The following is a 23885-nucleotide window of genomic DNA, read 5'->3' as shown; positions in this document are numbered from 1 at the left end:
TTCATCCTCAGCTCATTTCTAAGGTCCTTTACAATATACGCCTTGAGCATGAACCTATGAATATTCATAGTTTACAGACCAATAATCCTTAAAGCAGGTACAGACAAATTTACCTCAAGCTTCCTTTTTCAGGCCTTTCCTTTAAAGAAAAAAAAAGATTCAGTAGACCCTGATACCTTTTCCTTGTGTAATTTTTATAGGAGGAAGAAAATCAAGACGCGAGTTTCCTTGTTTCTTCCAGCAAAAATAAAGTGCAGTTTTGCAGTGCAGCAAAAACAACCACAATGATGGCTCTTTCTTGCTGCCTAAAGCAAGATCTAAGAGGGTGGGGATCCCAGATATAGCTGCATGTAACTTTAAGTGATTCGTCAGCCATAAGGAGTCTTCTCTACTTTCATTGCCTCTGCAAGCCAAATATACAAGCTGGTCCCTTGATTCTAACCACGATGGGGAATATTTTTGGGGGGGGATGTCTAACATTTATAGGAGAGCTGAGGGTCACAGCAGATGAAGTGTTGATACCATATAGGTAAGAACCATGCTTTTCTTCTCAATATCTAAGGGAACATTCATTTGTATTTCTGAAAATCTGTTTAAGGGATTAGAAACATAGTTTGCACATGGCTTCTATGGCTGGCCTATGTCTCAAAATGGCAGGAAAGTGCCACTTTCAATAACTGCAATCAGCAATTTAATAAAAGAATTCAGATGCTCTACAGCAGGGGTGTCAAACTGCCAACCCGCGGGCCAGTTGTGTCATGCTAAAACTGCGCCCACCCTATTGCCAGCAATGGGGGAAAAGTCGCGATACGTCATGACACATCACGTAACGTCATAAGTTTGACACCCGTGCTCTACAGTGTCTCAGAATTTTAGGCTGTCTATTTTTGTCCTCGACCAATTATAAAACTCAATCACACCTCAGAAAACCAAAAGACATCCTTTGGCCTTGTGGAATGACTGACCTGCTCAGCCTTCTGGTGGAAAATAGCCGACATATCCAGCAAGGTGCTGCGTTCATCCAAGGCTGCAGCAAATGCCTTCCATTCCTGTTCCAACTGGTTGGCAATTTGCTTGATTTGTTGTGAAGCATAGTGACCAGACTCCACCAAACGATTGGCTACCGACATTATGCGATTTATATTCACGTACACATTCTATAAAAAAGAAGGAGGCAGACAAGATTACTGAGGGGACTAAAACTTGATGATCTGACTCAAAAACCAGCATCAGCCAAGATAAAAGCTTTCTGCTAATGTCCTAACAGTAGGCACTTTGCTTAAGGTCTACATCAAGAGAAATTCTCCAGTCTTATTATTTAGGAAAAAAGTATACTTCCAGTATGCTGAATTGAAAACACAAAATATTGAGTTTTTGTTAACACTATTCTAAAACTAGGCTTCTCTTCACCATTGCTTATACTGATTATTGGAAGCTCCGACTCAACTATATCTACAGGGCTCTCAGTACCTTATCCCTGTTGTATATTTTTTACTATAGGCAAAATAAACCAAGGCAGGGAGAATAGGAATACAAAGGAACCCAGAGCTTAATATAAATCAGATTTTCTTGAAAACAAAAACAAAAAACCAAGATACCCTTGTTGGTGGGAGCTCTGCTACCAAATGCATAACACTACGGACCAACCATATCAAAAATACTCCCCAATAGGAAAAAGATGAAGTCATGCTTTTTTACTTGCATCACAAACATTAAAATGATGGCCCTGATTGGAATAGAATGGACAAGAAACTATTCAGTGCCAAGTAGAGGGAAAGTCATAAGAAAAATACCGTAAATTATCCTTCAATATGAGTCAGCTTTTCCTCTGTCACACTATGCATTGTTACTATATTTTGTGTGTAAGTCAATGGTATTTTGTTTTTATCTTGACTTGTCAAATCATCTCAATTTACACTGGCTTATAACAACATACTAAAATGCACTATGTTTTTACCCAATGTAACACAATACAATATACCACAGTACTTTCCGAGAAAGAACGTTTTGCTGGAGGACGAGATGTGGTGACCAATAGCATTCTGATAGTGGTGCTTTGTAACTTGTGAGAATTTATTTTCTGAATGAGCAAGCTCTCCCTTCCCAAAAAGGCAAAGAGAGCTTGCACATATTTTCAGACAAACATTAATCATTAGGCTAAAAGATTGGGAAACCCTGAGCTACATTGGTCTAAGTTCTAACTGAAACCCAGGAAGCTATAACTGCCAAAAGCAGTTATCTGATGTGATACTACTAGCTTCTTATCTTTTATTTTAAACGATTAGGCACCTAACATGGTATATATGGCACTGATAGTTCAATCACAAGAAAACATAATTAATTGACTGTCCCCAAGTTTTAGGAGTCTCTACTGAATTCTGGAAAAGTAAAAAGAAGTGTCAAACGTTTGTGCCAATGCCATTTCCAACTCACTGCCACCTGTTTTAAGGAGAAGTAGAAAAACTGAGCTAGAAGGAAGCATACTAAAATGAAGACAATACTGGACATATTGGACATTTCGCCGGGATCTGAAAACCTGGTTTTTTGATCTATCAGGCCTGGACTGAAGGGGTTTTAGCTTTTAATATTGTTTTAATTGTTGGGCTTATGTAATTTAATCTATTTTAATTTATACTATTTTTATATCATATTTTGTGCTGCCCTGTAAACCGCCCTGAGTCCTTCGGGAATAGGGCGGTATAAAAATTTAATTAAATAAAATAAATAAAATTTAATTAAATACTGTATTTGGACTGATCTGAACACCTAATGTTAATAGAGCATCTTTTGTTTAAAATATTCTTTCAAGGTTGTATAAGAGGCATAAAAACTGCTGATTACAGGGTAATTTTAGAAAAAAAACCCAGAACTTCAGGTCTCAATGGGAGAGAGACTTCAAGAGAAGAAATGAATTTCAGACACTGGTCTTCCAGTTCAACTATATTCTTGACCTGACCTCATTTGCTTTCGAATTGGATGACAGATTTCACTTTCACCGAAGCACAAAATCAAGCTCGTCATTCTATAATCTGATTAAGTAGGCATCTTTCCAATGCTAAGAGAATTATATATAGAAGCGTGATAATGGGAAAACCATTTTTTTTAAAAAATAAGTATAAAGTTTTGCTTTCTTCAAAGTAGGCAATGGTTGTCCTGAAAGATCTACAGCTTTGAAAGGGATTCTCCTTCTTGTTTTGTTTATTCAGCTGAGGGGTGCCTGCTTCAGTAAAATGAACCTGCTCTCCATAAATAAAGGCAGAGCTTTATCTAAATTAACAAGAAGAGAAAAACAAGTTCCAGAAAAGAGACACTATAGATTGTGTTGTCCGTTGGGACAGATGTGACTGATACATCTGTTGGGATCATATGAGTATTAAAAAAAAAATCTTAATTTAGATAAGTTTCTCTTTTTTCTCTAGAAAAGATTTAATTCCTTTTGAAGCCTCCCTTTCTTAAGTGGCATATTGCAAACTGTCTGATTAGTAATGATCAATCTAAAGTCGAACACGACGTCATATCAATAAAGCTTTCAGGAAAATACAAAATTCTACTGAAGACTATAACTTTCACATTTTCTTCTTCAAAAAGAAATTCTGATGATGTTACCTAGTCAGATAATAAATTATATGCAAGCAAAAAACAAAGAGGAGGAAGCACCAAGGAATCCAAAATTCAAGCTCAAGCTACCGTATTTTCCGGCATATAAGACGACTTTTTAACCCATGAAAATCACCTCAAAAGTTGGGGGGTCGTCTTATACGCCCAGTCATCTTATATGCCGGAAAATCAGTGGGTGGCGTCTGGCGGGAGCCGGCAGGGCAGTCCTGCACACGCGTGCACTCCCCGGCTGCTCCTTAGCAGCTGGGGAGTGCATGTGTGTGCAGGACTGCCCTGCCGGCTCCCGCCAGACGCTCTTCCCTCTTGCGGCAGCATCGCTCCCTGGCTCCTAAGGAGTCCTCGGGGATGCTGCCTCAAGAGGGAAGAGCGTCGGACGGGAGGCGGCAGGGAAGTCCTGCACACGCGCGCGCACGCAGGACTTCCCTGCCGCCTCCCGTCCGACGCTCTTCCCTCTTGCGGCAGCTGCTGCCTCAAGAGGGAAGAGCTGCCTCCCGTCCGACGCTCTTCCCTCTTGAGGCAGCAGCTGCCTCAAGAGGGAAGAGTGTCGGAGGGGAGCCGGCAGGGAAGTCCTGCTCCCGTCTGATGCTGCGCTTCTGCCGGGCGGTGCTGGCCGAGATGAGCCAGCAGGCAGCCGCCGTGAGCGCGGCGCTGAGGGGCAGCGGCAGGATGGCCCAGCAACTGTAGGACGGCCAGCAGCCCCACGCGCAGCAGCAGCCGCCGACTCAGCAACAGGTCCGAGCGCAGGAGCCGCAACGCCAGGCTGCCCAGGAAAAGCAGCCACACCGAGAGGCTGCACGCCCAATCCAGCTCCATGAGGGGCAGGGCGGGAAGAGGGACCGGGAGCCCGGGCCGAGCGCGCCTCAGCCGACGGTGAGAGGGAAGCGGCACATGAAAAAGAGGCTGCGGGCGGAGCTGCCCCGCCCTGTGCCGAATGGGAGAAGTTCAAGGCCTGGGGGGGAAGCAGGAGGGGCGCCGGCCGTGGCGGGGTGGCGGCTGCCCTCTGGCGCTGCCTGCCGCCCAGGAAACGCTGCGCCTCGGGGGGCCGGCAGAAGCGCGGGAGAAGCGGGAGGGCCGGCGGGGCCAATCGGGCCTTCGCCTCCTCTGCGACGGACAGGGAGGGCAGGGCATGTAAGTATTTTCCGGCGTATAAGACAAAAAACCTTGAAAAACTTCTTAAAAGTAGGGGGTCGTCTTATACGCCAGGTCGTCTTATACGCCGGAAAATACGGTACATAAATTCAGTTCTGTTTTAAGTAAGGAAAACCCAAACAGACCTCTCGATAAGTAGCCCTAAGAAGTTCAAAACTGCCGTCAAAACAGGTCACATCCAAACTGCAGAAGTTCAAAACTGCTGTCAAAACAGGTCACATCCAAATTGTAGATCCAAGTGAAAGTAATGCCCAGGAGAAACAAGCCACAACTTAAAAGTTGAATAAATCCTAGCATTTGTTTTATTAATGTATTTCCATTTCAAAACCCCTTTTAAGAACTGTCAATTAAATGCTAGGTCCCTTCGGCCATTAGGCTTGAAATGTATTTTACTCTTCCTTTGGGAATTCTACGAGTTACCTATTCCCTTCCAAACTGTACAGCATCTGACTGTGTGTGTGTTTGTGACAGACAGACACACATCCACACACACTGTATAGTATTTTTAAATGTTACTTCAAGTTTTTGAACAGTAGTGTCTAGAAGTTTTATATATTTAGATGTGTGTAAGTGTATCTAACACACACACACACACACACACACAAATGATTTTTCCGTTAAGTCCTCCTTTCTGTTTGTAAGTTACCTAATTGAGCAAGCTATGTTCTTCTCAATCTCTCTTCTCTGCTATTTATTTACACTGGATTCTCCCCTGACTTTCCATTACCCTGCTTTCAGTGAGGATCAGAAAGCAAAGCCGTGCATTCTTTGATATTAAAAAGAACAAGGTGTATCAAAAAAACCCCGAAGTGCTCTTGCAAAATTCTTACCATACAGTTCATAGCAAAATGGTTGTGCTGTGTCTGAAGTTCCATAGCATGAGGGTGACTGGCTCCAATTTCTGTGTAGCTGTTCAAAAACAGCCCTTTATTGTGTGTGATCCAGTCAAACATCTAAAAAAAGCAAAAAATAATGTTCAGCATAGAAGTGCACAGAGGCTTAAAACATTTGCCCATTATCATATAAATGACTTACAATTTTAGCAAAGCTTCCTAATGATACAGAGCTGGTCAAGACAGTCATGTAAATAACCATTCAGGTAGCTAGTAACAATTGCCTTGAAACTAAAAGTTGGCTCTTTTAGTTTCTCAATATACCTCAAATATTAACCTAAAGATAAAAGGCTAGCGAGGCAAAAAGAAATTGATAAAAGTGATACATGCCATGACTCATTTTGAAAAGATGAAGTAAGTATAAAGGAGCGCTGCCCCAAAAGACACAATATCTGTCAAATGCAAAATTTGTTGAAACACCCACTGAAAAAATGCCTACTGATGTACCAATGAAACAAGATGAAATAATCAACCTGGGCCTTATATTCTACTTATTTGGTTGAAAATATGTTTGTATACAGTATACTCTCCAAAATGTGTTTGGCTGATGTGGGCTCCCTCCAATGGATTAGGTAAGATTTCAAAAGATGAATAAACTGAAAAAGCAACTATTCAATGATAATAGTCAACTTCATTTATAAGAACTTCATAAGAACTTGGCAGCATATACCAACAAGCATTAACAAATTGAAGAGCATTATCAACCAACATGATCATATAGATCACCTCCAACTTCAGCTCTATTTTGGACAGTTCAAAGTTTCTGAACTGTCTTCAAAATCAACCCCAAGCCTGTTGCCAGAGCAGATAACTGATGATATTCCTGTTTGGAAAGGATCCAAACTAGTACTTCACCCTACTGGCCATCAAAACCATCTATGACACTAGTGACAGTACTGGATCCAGGAATATCCTCAGTTCATTATTTTAAGAATAGTGCAATCCTTTTCAGAACAGGACAAATGTGGTCCATTTGAGCAAAGGTGCCATTTGCCAAGCGCACCTCACTGTCTGGATAGAACTTCATTCACTGGGCTTCAACATTTCTATGCGGAGCCATGATTTGGGATATTTACTGCTACACCAGTTTAGATGAAAAAGTGAGGTAAAGCTGCACATCAACTGTGCATTGTTAAACTAACCACACGACTTCAAATTATCTCCCCCAATGGCTTTCACACAGATATTAAATTGTATGGGCATAAAGCTGAGGACCATTGTGATCCTGCTGCCATGGAACGGCGGCGGGGGGGTGGGGTATAAGACCACAGCACCACCTTCTGAGAATGTTTAGTCAACTAGGAGCGGAACTGGAAAAAAACAACAACAGTGCTTCTATCTCAGGCAGTTCCGGAAGATACTACATCAATGCTATTGAAAGCTGTTGAGATTTTGAAGATAATACACAAATCCTGTCTGTTACTCTGAGAGAGAAATATACCCACAGGATGACCAAATTTGAAATGAATCTGAGAAAATCAACTTCGTGCAGGAGTGCTTGGAGTCGATCATCATCCACACACTTGAGTATCATATCTGAAAATAGGGGTAGGGTTGCTCATTTTTTCCTTGTTCTCTACTCTGTGTCCATGTTAGATTTCTTCATTACTGGCCTGGTTCTTGCTTCTTTCAAAGGATCTGATCATTATCAGAGCCAATAATAAAATGTATTAATGACTTCTTCAATTCAACTGGCTATCCCCTTCTTACTAGGTGTAACAAATCAAGACAAACAAGTACAGTTGGTTTTCATTTAGTGAGAAGTGGGACTGGAAACACAGCCATTAATTTGAAGTGCTCACCAAATGAAACAGTGATTGTGCTTATGATTTTACTTCAGCTTTCCTTCCCCTTCCAGATCTGTGAAGGTCGTAAATGTGAGGAATGGTTGCAAAGTTACTTTTTCATCATCATTGTAACTGCAGATGGTTGCTGTTCACAGCAGTCACTAATAAGGACTATCTGTACACATAACTGGTTGAATTTCTCCATGAGAATAATCTTCATCTTCTGGCCTCAACAATAGTGGACTACATAGTGCTGTGGATACCTCTTCCAAAACATCTTCATTAATTATAAAATATCTGATGTGGCCACATTTACTAGATAGATGCCACCCTTTACCATATTAAGCCATGGAGGATATAATTTTATTTATTTATTTATTTGTTTGTTTGTTTGTTTTTATATACCACCCTTCTCCCGAAGGACTCGGGGCGGTGTACAGAGCAAGGTAAGTATACAGTAAAAACAATAGTAAAATAAATGAAACCCCAAAATCTATCAGGCCAGGCCGGCTTGCTGGAATAGGTAGGTTTTTAAGTCACGTCGAGGTCAAAGTATTTAAAATGCTTCACAAATCAGAACAAACATCAAAAACACTTAAAAATACAATGAATTGTAGAAAACAACTCCTTCCATGCCATAGAGTAAGCTCAGTAATGAATTCTCATACTACTCATTTAGATTTGTCATATGTTTCCTTCATTTGCTTCTTAGCCACTGTTCTACTTACTTTATCATTGTCACTCCAAGATAACCAGGTAATTCTGGCAAGCTGAAGGAGATGGTGGCTGAAAGCGGAAGTGGGGGTGGGAGTAATTTATGATTTTTTTTAATTAAAAAAAATTGATATGACCAGCCAACTCGTACACAGCTTACATCATGAAAATATCACAGTGTAAAAACCCATAATCCTCCCACCTGCCCCATTAACATACGGCAATGGGCCAAGTCACAGGGTTTCAACTCAAGTGCCTAACATAACTGGAAAACCATGAAAGCCACATTGCAATGGGGAAAAGACACTGATAATCTCAACGGAGCAGTCCGTCCATGACAGTGGGGTATCAACCCCACAGCCCAGATCAGCAGTTTCCTGTCCAACTGATGGTTTCCTCTGTATGTCAGGTCAATCACATTCTCGGATAGTTCCATTTGTTGTAATGATATCCATAAAATCCTGGGCTGCACTAGTTTGACTAGCTTCAGCCCTTACATTGTGCTCCCCCAGGGCTATCACTTGGGAAAGCTCTGAGATCATACCATCTGTTCAGGGAAGGAGAGTGCTGGGCCAAAAGATAGGACTGAAAAAATCTCTCCATCTCCTCATCTCTCCAAGTGATTCCAGGAGCAAATAACTAACTTGTTGACCCTGAAGACACATTTTAACTGAGATGTTCAGAATTTCTAATTCTATAGTGTACGTTGGTTGAGAAGAAATGTCAACAATTAAATTCAGGCAGTTATAAAATATATGCCTTTTTAAAATCAGTAACCAAGTGAAAGAAATGGAAACCCGAGATTAAATTAAAAGAAACCCTTGAAAATTCTCAGGCTACATTTCTATTAATATACTACAGGATATTTCACTTTCAGGTTTGTCCAAGATAGATTGGAAATTCTAATTTGAACTAAAATATTTCGGACATCGACTCATAATTTTGAACAAGATACTCCTATCCTAAATTTGATGTTGATATGTGCTCAACTAGATAGCTTTATTGCGTATATGTTTTAATTTACTGCAAGCTATACTTGAGATTTGAAAAGTGAGAGTGTCAATCAATGTGAAGTTTTGGCATGGCTATTTGGAATTTGTGGGATGAGAATTAAAACATCTAACTACAACTCATTTTTAAAAAGGTAGCTAATTAATACCCACTATTTAGATTATTTGGTATAGGTCAGGGGTCAGCAACCTGAAACAGTGAAAGAGCCACTCGGAACCGGTTCCCTCACAAAAGGAAAAACTGGGAGCCGCAAAAAATTTGTGCACATGCGCGTACATGGGCGCATGTGCAGAACAGGGTTTGACTGAAGAGTGGAGCCAAGGCGAGATATGCACCTACCCTGCATATTTGAACTGAGTGGTTGAACTTTTTTAGTCCCACCTTTTTTTGGGGACTGCACATGGCAGAGGACTGGGAGCCGCAGGAGACGGCTGAAAGAGCCGCATGCGGCTCCGGAGCCGCGGGTTGCAGACTAACCAATTCATTCAATAATATTACTGTGTAGTACATGAACATGGCCTAGAAATTATGTTCATATACCTCATTCATAATCATTTTGTTACGAACATTAGCAAAACATTTAAATTAAAAAGTTTTGTTCCACATTGCTTGGAAACTTTCTAATGGAAACCTTTTTAGGACTTCCGGTTTGCCATTGTGGCCACAGAGGCCGCTGGAAGGCGAGCTCCGTCTTCCACGTTCGATTTTGTTCCGCTGGGGGACCCTGGAAAGGGTTAAAAGTTGCCCTATAGGGGCAACAAACAAGGAGGGGACTCCTGCTTGATTGAGGGAGGGCGGCAGCCCTTCCGCTTGATCCGGGGCAGACCTGTGGTATAGGTGCACTTTAAAAGAGTCCTATAAAAATATCCAAATGACAATATCTCAGGGGTGGTGGTTCTCTTCTTTATAATCTTTTAAAGCTTTGATGGTTTAGCCATAATTCTTTGCTGGTACAATAAACAAACACAAATACTCTCCAATGCTATGTGCTTGAGTTGGAGTTGGGGTTCACCATCCAATTTGTCTGTCTTATCTCCCTAAATATAAGCAAAGTAATAAAGACAACCAAGATGCCCCAAACAGCTCTAAGAGTTTGAATGTAAATCTAAAGCCAGCTGCCCAGCTGCCTTTACTTTAATAGCAAAGATTAAGCAGGAAATCTCAGCAGATACAGATATCGTTTCAAAAGCACAAGTAAGTTAAAACTCTGTTGTAATCAAACACAGTTCAGTTTGAGCTATGGCATCTCCAAATGCCCAAATACAGAATTTCTTATGGAATAAATGTTCATGGACCAGTCTAGTTCATTATAATAATGATAATCAGACATAGGAAACCTGAAATATAAATACAATGGCACACATGTTTTTGCTTAGAATAAAATAGCGCAAAACCCAAACGTATGTTACATTCTAACAACATTCTTTTCACTCATTTAATTCTCCCGGGTACCCAGCTACAGAAGAAAAGCGTAAGGTTAGAATTTGTTCCAACTCATGTTTATCGTCTCCTGTTGTCACTGGCAAAAACGATGAATCAATCATATATTTCCAGATGCTTCTTTCCAGCCCCTGCTGAATCTTAAATTTGGGGGAACATTTCCTGCATGTATGGGATGCTGGATCAATGTATTTTCCAAGCAGGAAATCTGTCCCCATGTTAGGATATAAATTAGGTAGAATCTATTCAGATCTTCTCAGCTATTCAATTGGCTAGGAAAGCTTGCAAACCTTTAAACAGAGAATATCATATATTTTCTGAATATCTATAAAAATGAAATCCAAACAATGGAATATTAAGACAGGGACATACACAACATTCCAAGTCAAACTGTTTTCAAATTCAGAACGTCCTATTTCCTATCTCTGCTTCAGGTATGAAGCATTTTTTTAAGATGTGAAACTGCTAGTTTCCAGCATTCTGGAAGTGTTCCTAGCTCAAAACAGAGTAGTTCACACTAATAGATGTCTCAAAATACTTGGAGTGACTGTTTCCAACTCCAGGCAAAGCACTTTGCATTTAAAAACTGGATACTTCAGATTCAAAAATATTCAATGTTTTTCATACTCTTTCCTCCAAATCCCTATTACTAGTTAATAGAGAAAGACCCTATTTTAGGGCTGAAATTAGAATAGCCTGAAAGACAGTGCAGCCTATGCCTTTTATTTGACTTCTACTTGTAGATGCTTTAAAAAGCTATTTCAACAGAAGGGGATAGAGCCGTGGTGGCGAACGTATGGCACATGTGCCACAGGTGGCACGCAGAACCCTCTCTGTGGGCACGCGCACCGTTGCCCCAGTCCTAGGCCTTCAACTGGATTTTATAAAACCTTTTCACTTTAGGCCTCGGCCGCCATGTGCAAAAAAAAAAAAAAAGGTTCAATCAATCAATTTCAACATCTGGCAGGAAAAAAAAAGATCTTGCAAAATTGGAATTGATTGATTGAACTTTTTAGTCCCACCCAGCCTGCCATTACCATCGCAGCCACACCCACCCAATGGGCCACACCCACCCAATGGGCCACACCTACCCAATGGGCCATGCCCACCCGGCACCCGACGATACATAAGTGGGTTTTGGGTTGCAGTTTGGGCACTTGGTCTCTAAAAGGTTCGCCATCACTGCAATAGAGTATACAACTGTCTTGAGACTTTTGCAATATTTTAGCTGTTTAGATGAAAATATATGGTTAAAAACTTGTTGGGTCTCCTGAAAAAGCCCTCTGTGAAAGAACTTTAGAGATGTTGGGTTTCAGCCCAGAAAAAAAAATGGCAGGGTCCCAAAAAAAGAACAAGCTACAGAAATAGTAGTGAATTGGTTATGATTTTATTGGGCTGTTTCTTCTCTGTTGGCTGTTCTTCTCTCTTAATTGCAAATCAGACTTGAAGCCAATCTTGGCTGAGAACAGCATGTACATATGTGTAAGGGTAATAAGATATCTCACTCAAATCCCAGTGTTATGATTAATTTGCCTAAATCATCAAATTAGCTAGGTTAAAGTGATTTATAATAACAATAAAAATAAATATTTTACTGCAGTATCTTATGCTTTTTCCTAGTCTTACTTTTTAAATATAGCGAGTTCCTACACCGTGATTTATTCTGAATTGTGCAAAAGATTGGTATCCAATTACCACCAATCAAGCACCTATCAGAATAAAAAAGGAGGGATAAAAATAAACATTTAATTAAAAAAACTTGCCAGATTATAAAAAAAATTAAGGAATCTGAAAATTAGAGACCAGAGTTCCACCTACCTCTTTTTCTTTCTTTACGTATGAGTGCATGTATGTATGTCTCTCTATGTCTATGTGCGTATAATTTACTACTGCCTTCCTTAAATTGGTGTCGTCCAGTTGTACTAAAAGAATCCCATTTATCTGGTGGGCATCAGCTTGGAGAGGCTGCTAAAGAACAAGCTTAACAACTAATGGGGGCTCTGGCAACATCATAATTTGCTAGGAAAGCCACCTCTTCTTTCTGTGGTATTAATCATCACATACCTCCTATGCCTGAATGGCCAGGAGAACAGGTGAATCATAAAGTCTAGGTTTAAAAGGGAAAAATGCAGGCTGTTAAATGTCTGCTAAATATTCAGATTACCTTGCTAGGGCCCAAACATGGGACAAATCTTATTTCCTGTTTCAGCCCAACCCAGGGCCATCCACAGGCAATGGTCACAATAGTGACAGCTCATATTTGTGTAAATTTTTTGAATTGCTAACAAAGAATTAAAGGGAGACTGATATGCATTTCAAACTTATCAGTCAGCCATACCCTTCTGAGATTCGAACCTGGGCCGACTGTGTCTTAAGCAGTTGTTTTAAGTCGGCCCAGGTTCGAATCTCAGAAGGGTATGGCTGACTGATGAGACCAAATAAGTTTGAAATGTGTATCAGTCTCCCTTTAATTCTTTGTTAGCAATTCAAAAAATTTACACACACACAGACACATACATATATACACACACATATATATATATATACACACATATATATATATACACACACACACATACACACACACACACACACACGTCCCAATCACCTTAAAACAGCTCATAAAAGTTTACATTTACCTTCTCTGCATCCTGCTCAAAAAGCCTGAGCTGAAAGCATTGGTCTAATTTCAATTTCCGTACGTGCCACATCTGATGCAGATGCTGCCGTGTTGAGTGCAGCCGGTCCAACATAGTAGATACTTTCGGCAAGAGATTCTGAAGATCCGCGTTTCCAGACCCGGAGTTCTTTTTGGGGAAAGTCTCGCTGCTCTGTATCCTCTGCAGTAGCTTTTGCCCTTCCAAGTCCAGGTCCTCAATAGGAGCTTTAATGACTTTTTTCTTCAATTGTGAATGCTCCTCTATCATACTCCTGGCTGCCTCCAAGTCCTGAGGCAAATCCTTTTTGGCCAATATATCCTGCAGCTCCTCCAACCTAGAGAGCATATGAGTGGCATTGCTAATATAATCCTCAAAGGCAACTCTGATTTCTATCCATTCTTCGTGGTTATATTCCAAACATCCATCAAATTCGTGAGTTAACTGAGAAGGGTCGACAACTTTGGTAAGGCCTTCCAGAGACACCATGTTTGTCTAAAAAAGCAAAGATTAATTGTTAGCTATGCGGCCTGGTATATTTAAGCACACAAATGTGCATACTAGGTGCTATTACAAATAACATATATGAAACATAATAAGAACATGAAGTAACACCAGTTTTAATTGTTCTACTTATCACTCTATCTTTTCTTCCTCTACATGGGTTTCTTTCAACACGTTTCATAAATTGCTAATGGGGTATTAATTTAGACTAGGCAAGATCATTCCAAAGCACAATAATTCTAAAGCAGCCAGGTTTCCCAGTGCTATGGCCGAACCAAGATTTAATGAGATATTGCCTGGCTATAGACTTTTTTTTTATCAAGCGGTCTCTTGGGCAAAAGATAAGGATCAGTTTCAGAGTCTGAGGACCAAAGTGTAATATGAATATAAAGAGCTAACTCATTTGATCCCATCTTGCATTCATAGGTAGCTCTCAACTGAGGGCACACAAAAACAAACTCGGTTGATTACAGGTAATCATTGGTTCATGATAGGAACTGGAACCGGTATTTTCGACATTAAGTGATGTGGACATAAAGCATGAATTCATACGACTGCAATGCTTGGTGGTGGCAATCCCAGCCTTCCTCATTCCCATTGTTAAATGAGGATCTCGGGTTATTAAGCCAGTCCCACACAGTTCGCAAGAAGGCTGGCAGGCAAGCACGGTGAGGCTGGGAATGGCTGCTATCTAACGGGTGTGTGTGTGCAAGGCATGGCATGAGTGTGACAGAGTTGGGTTGACTGCTGCCCAGCGGGTGTGAGCGACTTACTGGATGATTTGCAATCTTTCCTTGGCTTTCCCCATTGACTGGGCTGGTGGGAAGCCAGTAGGGAAGGTTGTAAATTATGATCATCTGACTGGGGGATTCTGCAACCACTATAAAGGCAAGACAGTTGGCAAGTATCTAGACTGGAATCACATGACTGTGGAGGTGCTGTGAGAGCTGGAAGTTCAATGACTGGTCATAAGCCTCCTTTTTCAGTGCCACTGTAAGTGTGAATGGCCACTGAATGGTCAGTAATCAGTGACTACTTATGTATATTTGTACGTATGTGCATAGTGGCATAAAGTCTAATGATGATGATGATACAAACATCCACCCTCTGCAACTAACACAAATTAATGCCAAGTACTAAACTCATATCTGGAGTCAACTACAATTCCCAGTAGTCAAGGTTACAATTATAAATATTTAATTTTGCTTCCTGAAAAACTATAGATGAACCCTGACAGTTCTCTCTCGAGAGGGAGAACTGAGACCGCAGCGGACTGAATCCCCACTCATAATCTTATTAATTTCACGGATGAGACAAAGCTATCTCTTCTATTGATCTTAAAATCCAAGATGGTTCGCTAGTCATCTGCTCTTCTGGTGAATTTTAACACTATACCAGAACAAACATCTATACTGGTTTATACTCTTGAACGGGAAATAACTTTATGTATGATTGACTTGCGAGGCTGGTGTGTTGTGTGCAATTAGCTCACATGGTGTAACAAGATGGTGTATTTGTTTTGTCATTGTGAGTTATGGGGGGGGGAAGCACAAAGGGAGGCTCACCCAATCTCAATGTATACATGGTTGTACTTTAACAATAAAGGTTCATTCATTCTATTTTATATTTCATGATTGCTCCCCCATAGCTTGTATCACGCAATCAGCTATAATATGAACTAGGAAATCTCATTTCAATGTTCTCCTAAAAGTCAGAATCTGAAGCCAACATTTGGATTTATAATTCTATGCAAAGGCAGCCAATATAGGAAGGTACAAAATAAAATAGTCTTAAGTGTCTATTCAGAATTCTAAATTCAGATTTACAAATTTCACTATTCTTGTTGCAAAAGCCCAAGAAATAAATTAATCCAAATTGGAGTTATCACAGAAGCAGGGAATAAGGCAATGCCAAGAAGCTCTTCTTCCAATATGAATATGCCAATTGGCCCTTCTCTCTGGAACCTTTATCTAATGCACAAATGTGCACAGGGAGAAGCATCTGTGTGCATTCACAACAGAGCACAGGATGTAATCTGGCTCAGCATTGTCTGGCCATTATATAAGGCCCCCACAAAGACAAGGAGATAAATCTTCCCTCTCTCCCTCTCTCCCTCTCTCTCTCTCTCTCTCTCTCTCTCTCTCTCTCTCTCTCTCTCCCTCCCTCCCTCCCTCCCTCTCTGGGTTTTCAGAGCCCACAAAATGGTGATGGTGCAAACCAGCAGCTTATCAAAATATAGGTACTTCTGCTTCTGCTTCAAAGCTCTAGGCCCAAACAACAGTCACCACCACACTCCATCCTCAAGCAAGTAGTAAAGGAGAAGGCAGCCCTTCCTATAAAATTAGAAGAAAGTTCAGTACAAATATCCCAGTTCTCCTCTTATAGCCTCTGCTCTCTGAAAAAATATGTAGAAGCCTAACACTCTTCCCATTTCACAGCAGCAAATCCTCCCACACATCAAAAAAAGTGATGAGCTTCTCCTGCTAGTATGTCTTCTCCAAAGGGCAATTATTCAATTCCATCCATTGCTGCTGCTGCTGCTGCATTGATCAAGCAATCCTGAACGTTGTTCTATTTGCTTCATTCAATCAATCATCCAACAGCAACACTTCCTTAAGCGACATACATAAAGTGGATCAATTTAAGAAACACAATTCCTAGGAGCGAACAGCTGCAGCACATAAAAAGCAAATAAGTAAATAAAATAGTACCAAGACAGGTCAGGATGGATGGAGAATACCCATCCTGGCCCTCCTTGGTCTCTTAAGCAGCTTTCGCTACCATCATTTGTGGAAACTTTCTGGCTGACGGAAGTGGGTTGGGAATGGGAGGCAGAGTCTGCCGGTGGTTCTCCATCTATAGATGGTTCCAGTCGGGGGTGGGGATGGGGATGGGATCCATCCCTCGGTCTGTGTTTTTACAGGGCTCTATTCCCCCTGGAATACACATTTAAAAACCCTGGGTGAGGTTATCTATTAGTTTGTATGCTAATGATAGTTGTACATCTCCAAATGATGCCTAGGGACTATTCAGGTATGGATGAGGAAGATCTGGCTTCAGCTCAACCCTGAAAAGACTGAGTGGATGGGGGTTTTATACTCTCACTAGCAGGTCTAATGAGTTTCCATTCGTAACTCTGAATGGGGTTAAAGTTCCCCAGGGAGAGTTGGTGTGCAAACTGATGGCTTCTGCTTGAGCAGTAGGTAGCAATTCTGGCCAGAAAAATCTTTGCACAAATAAATCTTGCCCATCAGTTGCACCTGTCCCTAGATGGGGAGCCACTGCTTACAATCACTTGTATCTTTAGTCTCCTCCCAATTGGATAATTTCAAAGGGGCTACTTTTAAAAAGTATTTGGAATTTTCAGACTAACCACAATGCACCAGCGTGTGAAGTAGTGGGCACCCCCATGATTCGTGCACATAAGGTCAAGTTGCACCACTGGCTCCCTGTAGGCTTCTAGGTGCAATTCAAGATGCTAGCTTTCATTTTTGAAGCCCTGCATGGCAGGGGAGCAGATTATTTGTGGGACTCCCTATCCCTTGTGGTTGATGCCTATCCCACTAGATCTGACAAGAGTGGGTATGATCCATTCTGCTTTGCTGACATAATGTAAATGAGGAGGAGATGCTGATGCAACCAAAGTCCCTGCAAAGTAAGAATATTTAATGGAGGTAGCGTGGAGGCACTGCTCTTGCTTCTTATACATTCTAATACTGGGAAAACATATTCATATATGTTCATATATTCAATATAAAATATATTCTGATACTGGGAAAATATTCAGAGACTACACGTTCCTAGCTGCTACTTGTTAGTCTGCTTCCTGTGAAATATTTGTTCTGCAGAACCTGGTTATCCCTATTAATAATAAACCTTTATTGTCAAAGTACAACATGTGTACATGTGTATTACAGCTCATTTCACCAGGCCCGTGAAAAAGACCCATCTATCGACAGCAGCAATGCCTGGAATGTTCTGCACTGTTCCATCTCCCAAGGCATTTGGCAATATTCAGTGGGACAAGATTACTGTCCCCTGACCAAGTCCTTGACACATAATTTTGCATCAGAAGATTTTATTCCTAACACCAAGCTAATACCCAGTGCTTTTTTTGTAAAAGAAAAAGGCGCCAGAACTCACACCTGTCATACAACCTGCCTTGCCTACCCTACAAGGTTCCATCCAAAAAAGGTGCCGGAACTCCATTCTGAACGTTCTATGAGAAAAAAAGCCCTGCTAATCCCAAATGCTACTGACTACAGCAGAGGAAGAGCCGGGAAAATCACCACTTGCAACCATATATATTGAGACTCTTTATTAATAAACATTCTTCCATGTTTGAATAGCAGACAGATATCCCTGACAGCATGGTTCCTCATTAGTAAGCTGAGGCAATACTTCCAGCCAAGCTGGGTCATGGCTGGCGTTTATGTATTTTCTAGTTTATTCTTTTATCGCAGACGGAGCTACGTATGTATTTAATGACTGCTTAGAGCAGGGGTGTCAAACTCAATTTCATTGAGGGCCGCATCAGCATTGCGGTTGCCCTCAAGGGGCCAGGTGGGTATGGCCAGGGTGGGTGTGGCCTACTGGGTGGGCGTGGCTAGAGTGTGTATGGCCTACTGAGTGGGCATAGCCAGCTCTACATCGTTCGCATCAAGGGTGCCTATGGGGCCCTGGGCAGGAGTGGGACAGATCTGAGGGTCTCTGGCAGAAGGAGGGTCTCTGGGCCAGGGCCAAGGCAGTGGGGGCCGTTCCTTCACTGTTTCCAGGATGGCTTCGCGGGCCACATAAAACCACTTCGCGGGCCGGATCTGGCCCCCGGGCCTTGTGTTTGACATGTCTGGCTTAGAGGATGAAGCAATGCTGCATCCTTTTTCCTTGGCTCTAAATATAGCTAACTTGTTCTGTAGTTCCCTCCTCCCACAGTCCAGCAATGCAGATTTTCTTTTTAAACAAGTGCAAAATATTAAATACATAAATGTCGGGAAAGGAGACTCAGAAGGCAGTTTTCCCTTTGCTTGGTGCACCCAACGCTGCAACAAAATCAATCCCCCACCGCTGCAATACATTACCTCAAATTCAAACTTGGAGCTGCCAAAGTTAGTCCGCTGTTTCTGCCAAAAGTTATCTGGCTTGATTATCAGTGCAACGTGAATGCAACATGGAAAAGATTCCTGTAGGATCTTCAAAAGTGGCTTAATAGAGTCCCATTTTGATCCGCGCATATCTACAATTACTGTGAAACCTCGCTTGCACACCTCTTCACTAGAAAGGAAATAAAACAGCAATTAAAAAAAGGCAAGCTGTATTACAAGTACAAACTTGGTCATTCATCTGCCGATTGTGCTTACATTTTCATCTATCTACTATTAGGAGTTTTACCTGTGGAAAGATAAGACTCCAGCCATATTTTTTTTTAAAGAAAAAACTTAATTTTTATCCAGCATGTTTAAGATTGGCAGGCAAACTTAACTATGTTTCAGCTATGTGTAAAAGCCTCCCCCCACCTCCGTTCCTCTGGCTTCCCTTTCTGCCACACATCCCATCTGACTTTTTCATTTTCTCCTTCAATATTTTGCAAAGCAGGCTCGGCTCTTCTAGTCAGGTACTGGCAATACCTAAAATCTGAGCTGCACTGAAACTTTTGAAAAACTTTGCAAATCATAACAAGAAGCAGTCATCTCAAAAGAGAACAATTTCAGAAAAGCAACCGTGTAGTATTATGCTTAATACAATTTCTGGGGTTTTTCTCTGCAACCAATACCTAGAAGATCACAAGGTGAGCTCTAAGCCTTCACCAGTAAGATGTGGAGTTAGGGCATGGATGCTTTTCGCTATTGCTGCTTGCCAAATGCTTGAGCGAAATGCTTGAGTAAAATCAGAGCAATGCCCCTTAAAACTAGCTCTAATTTTGTCAAAACCACTTTCTCCCGGATACTTTCATTCCTTCCAGCACAAGCTTTCCTTGCAATTATGTAATTACAGAAATTGCATTCCACAGAATACAAAACTGACAGAATGAAAGCATAAAGCAGACTTTCCAGGCATGTTTCCCCGATTCTGTTTTGCTGCAGAGACACACACAAAATACAAAAAAAGGTGCCCTTACCTAGGGATACAGGCAAGGTATGAAATGAGCCTCCTAAGGTCCTCTTGTCGTATTCTGTCATGATTGCTTCGAGCTGGAAATGTTAGAATGGGGCCCCCACGCTTATCTCTTCCACCTGAAAAAAAAGAAACATACTGAGTGCCTGCAGACCGTGGTACACACTGAAGATAAAGGTACTCTGTCCCAGAGAGAATTGCAATTGCTCGCTATGCATCTGAGCCAAGAATTTGGGCAAGACTGCATTTCAACAGAAAGGCACCACTGTGTGTGTTATGTTCTCAGTTAAAATGCACAACACTAGGGGGAGATATGGGTAAGAAAGTTCTGCAGCTGCAGAAATTATGCTGAAATTATGCTGAATATACTGGAAGCATTTTATATGTCTCTTAATTCCATTTGTACCTTTCACCTCGTCCAAAGGGCTGCAAATGGCTTCAAGGAAATTCTACCTTTGCAACAATCACTGAAGGTGGGGTTAGAAAAGAACAGGGTGATTTACTCAATATGTAGCTATTTTCATAAGGAAAACCCTGCTCTACCGATCCTCTCTGTCTGTTGTGTTCTTTATTGTCCGTTTTAGGTTGGGAACCCTTTTGCAAAGAGGAAAAAGAACTTAACCGTGTTTTATTTAGTCAGTTCTGTAAAATATTGGGCATGTTCTAATGCTGCCTAAATTACTATCGTATCTAAGATGTATCTTATCTTAAGATGTTCTCCTACATCTTAAGGCTGAGAACAGTGTATTAAAATTATTTTCGGCGGCGGATCCCAATTTTGAATGCCAACACAGAAAAGATAGTCCTCTCCCTCCAAGTTATTTACAATTCCCTGGTGGTTTTCTACCAAAATCCCATCCAGACCACAAATCTTCTAAGCTTCTGAACTATAAAGATAATGTGTGCCTTTGTACCAATCTGAGGAATGAACGGAGTCAGGACTGGTTGTGACTTCTTGTACAGCTTGCTTAGCTCCAGATGCTGTCTGCCTTGTTCTGGGCAGGGGTTCACACGTAGAGTACCAAACAATACAAGATGGTAGCTATTGCCATTACTTCCCTTCTCCAAGTAAGAAAGTAAATGGACGCTACTCTTTGTTCTGCTTTCCATTGGAGAAAAGAGGCTTCAAAGTCCTTTTGAACTCCTCTTACCCTGGATCTCTCAGCGAAAGGGAGAACTAATATTAGGATTATTTTGGATAACAATGCCCAAAGATGTTGGAGGGTGGAATGTGATCTGAGCCAGTGTACTCAGAAATGTCACAAGTAATAACTTTATACTAAATGTATAGGTTTTATATTTTTACTATTCCTTCCCAGATCATGTTTTGCTATCAACTCCTCCCATCCCATATGCTTCTTCTTGGAGGCTCTCATCAAATGCAAAAATTAAGGCAACATTCTTGCATTTGTCATGCTGTTTATTATTAGATGCATTTTTTTCTATTGCTACTACTACAAACCTGGGTTAAATTCTGCTACTACATATAATATACCATAGTAACCTTATATGTACTCTACTGATGAATTCAAGCCATAGAACAATAAACCAACTTTTTTATTTTGGGGGTTTGGGGTAGTTTTTGAGGAACATTAAAGAAGATATATAAATTACATAAGACAAAAAAAAAGAAATAAAAAGTAACATACAAATGAATTAGCAAGGGTTTATAAATCTTATAGAAATTATAATTTTCCAGTATAACATTGTTAACTATAATTTAATATATTGCTTTAACAGATTAAAAGTCACTACTGAACTCGAAGAATGAATATTGAGAACTAGTTCCCCAGCAATTTATAGGTAAATTCTAAAGCCTTGGTGGAGCAGTGGGCTAATGCCTCCTTAAGTAACACCAGCTGCCTGCAATTAGTGCAGGTTCGCAGCCCACCAGGCTCAAGGTTGACTCAGCCTTCCATCCTTCCGAGGTAGGTAAAATGAGGACCCAGATTGTTGGGGGCAATAAGCTGACTTTGTAATAATGCCGCTGGGGTGTGTGTGAAAGCCCTAATAAGCAGGCATATACATAGAATGAAGGCTACTGCTAAGCTTGTAAGCCGCCCTGAGTCTTCGGAGAAGGGCGGGATATAAATGGAATTAAAATTAAAAAATAAAAATAAAATAAAAATAAATTTCAGTTGTAAAATTTTTAAAATCAGTCAGTTAACAACAATAACTGGGGATTGTAAAGTTGTAGGACAGAGGTCCCCAACTTTCTGGGTACCAGGGACCGGTTATATGGGGAGAGGTTTTTCTGTGGACCGGAGGGGGCGTGATTTGGTGTGCTGCTTGCATCCTTGTTTGTGCTGACATGCCGTGGCCTGGGGACCCCTGCTGTAGGAGATGACTAGGCTGAGCTTGAGGGAAGAATCAACATGTCATCAATCTTGAGTTCTTCGTGCCCATAAGAGGTAAGTCCGGCCCACCTTGAATTCCATTGACTCTTATCTACTGCCAATTTGCTTTGACTGTTAGTAGTTCAGATTTATGAAAAGAGCTTTAGCGCAAAATAAACCTATATATTCATTCAAACTGTCTGGACTCCTGATTTCCTGTGCTTGACAAAAGTATGGCATCAAATGACTGTGCATGCTTACAACTACAGTTCCAGCTGTGGTCATTAGGTGAATCCCACATGGTTGTTGAACTTCGAATGGTTGTTGAACAAACGGTTGTTACTGAGGACCATGTGTACCACAATATTCCCTCTTACAATATTCCCTTTTGTTTCTGCAAATCAGGTAGACTACTTCATTCTGAAGTAAGACTCAGAGGATTTTATCTTGTTAATAATTAAATCTTGCAAGCTGAACAAATTATTAAATCTCCAATGAGCTAATTTTTGAGTGTTTTTCTTCTTCATAGAAATAAACAGCAAAAGAAAAGAGAAGAAAATCTGGGCTTATTTTTGTTCTGTATTTGTCCCAAGTATTCAGTACATTACTTATTTTGCATGATCCCTTGTGAATGTTTTATTGCTGTTTGTTTCAGTCTAAAGATATTTAAGCAGTGCATCTAGAACTCCTGTCCCTTTGTTAGAGGTAGGGAGCCAGGAGATGCAAGCCACTTTGAAATCCATATTAAACAGATAATACTACTGTATTTATAGTCCAGAACCACCAGTCCATCTCTCTTTTGAATCCTGTAAAATATTTAATTTAATCTAATTTACATGTTTTATTGGGTCACAGGTAGTGCATTATTTATTATGCGAGGGAATATACAGAAGTAGGGAAAACATTCTAGCCAGTTCTTATAGCAGAATGCAAGTGGAATACATACCAAAGGATAAAATCTTGGGGCAAGCACTATTTCATTATAGCTGCAGTGTCAAAGCAAGAACATCCGATGTTAGTTAGCAGTTTATAGTCAGTCACCGAGCACTAAAGCAATTTATTAAAGGATGTCATTTCCAAACCAAGGCTGTACTTTTAGACTAGTTTAGAAAATAATGCACTGATAAGCGTAGCCATAATATGCTCCATTCATTTCCATTCCCAGGCCTCTCACATTTGGTAGCAAAACAGCCAATTAGGCCTGCTAACATTTAGTCTAATGCTGGCATATTGCTCTGTTGGATTTTATCCTTAATCTTAGGCTATGAGAAAGTCTAGATGTAAATTGATCAAGGAAATGAGATTTTGTTATCAAATGTAGAAGTGATACACTGATTCCACAAAGCAGAAACTTATATATAAGGGGGAGATGAAATACAAATGTAGAAGAAAGGTGGCTATCTTCTCTCCCCTCAGCTATGAAGTTAACTTTAGCATCATTTGCCCATTTGTGCTATTACAGATCTTTTCTGAACTATATGCTCCTTGATGGAGCAGTGGGCTAATGCCTCCTTAAGTAACACCAGCTGCCTGCAATTAGTGCAGGTTCGCATCCCACCACACTCAAGGTTGACTCAGCCTTCCATCCTTCCGAGGTAGGTAAAATGAGGACCCAGATTGTTGGGGGCAATAAGCTGACTTTGTAATAATGCTGCTTGGGGGGGG

The 23885-nt window shown here is 40.8% G+C and overlaps 1 protein-coding gene across 2 annotated transcripts in view; it reads right to left on the bottom strand.

Moving 5' to 3' along the window:
* TRIO (trio Rho guanine nucleotide exchange factor) overlaps window positions 1-23885 on the bottom strand; it is a 257034-nt gene that overhangs the window by 150706 nt on the left and 82443 nt on the right. For both annotated transcript variants that reach the window (XM_083358364.1, XM_083358365.1), the window contains exons 3-7: window positions 19889-20003; window positions 18852-19044; window positions 13252-13764; window positions 5598-5720; window positions 966-1157 (exon numbers count right to left, since the gene is read on the bottom strand). In XM_083358364.1, the coding sequence (XP_083214490.1) occupies window positions 966-1157; window positions 5598-5720; window positions 13252-13764; window positions 18852-19044; window positions 19889-20003 (1136 nt within the window). The remainder of the gene's footprint in view (window positions 1-965; window positions 1158-5597; window positions 5721-13251; window positions 13765-18851; window positions 19045-19888; window positions 20004-23885) is intronic.

The sequence above is a fragment of the Vipera ursinii genome (genome assembly GCF_947247035.1).
Source record: "Vipera ursinii genome assembly, chromosome: 3".
NCBI classification, from domain to species: domain Eukaryota; kingdom Metazoa; phylum Chordata; class Lepidosauria; order Squamata; family Viperidae; genus Vipera; species Vipera ursinii.
Note: the sequence above shows the minus strand (reverse complement) of the source record. Positions and strands in the feature narration are given on the sequence as shown.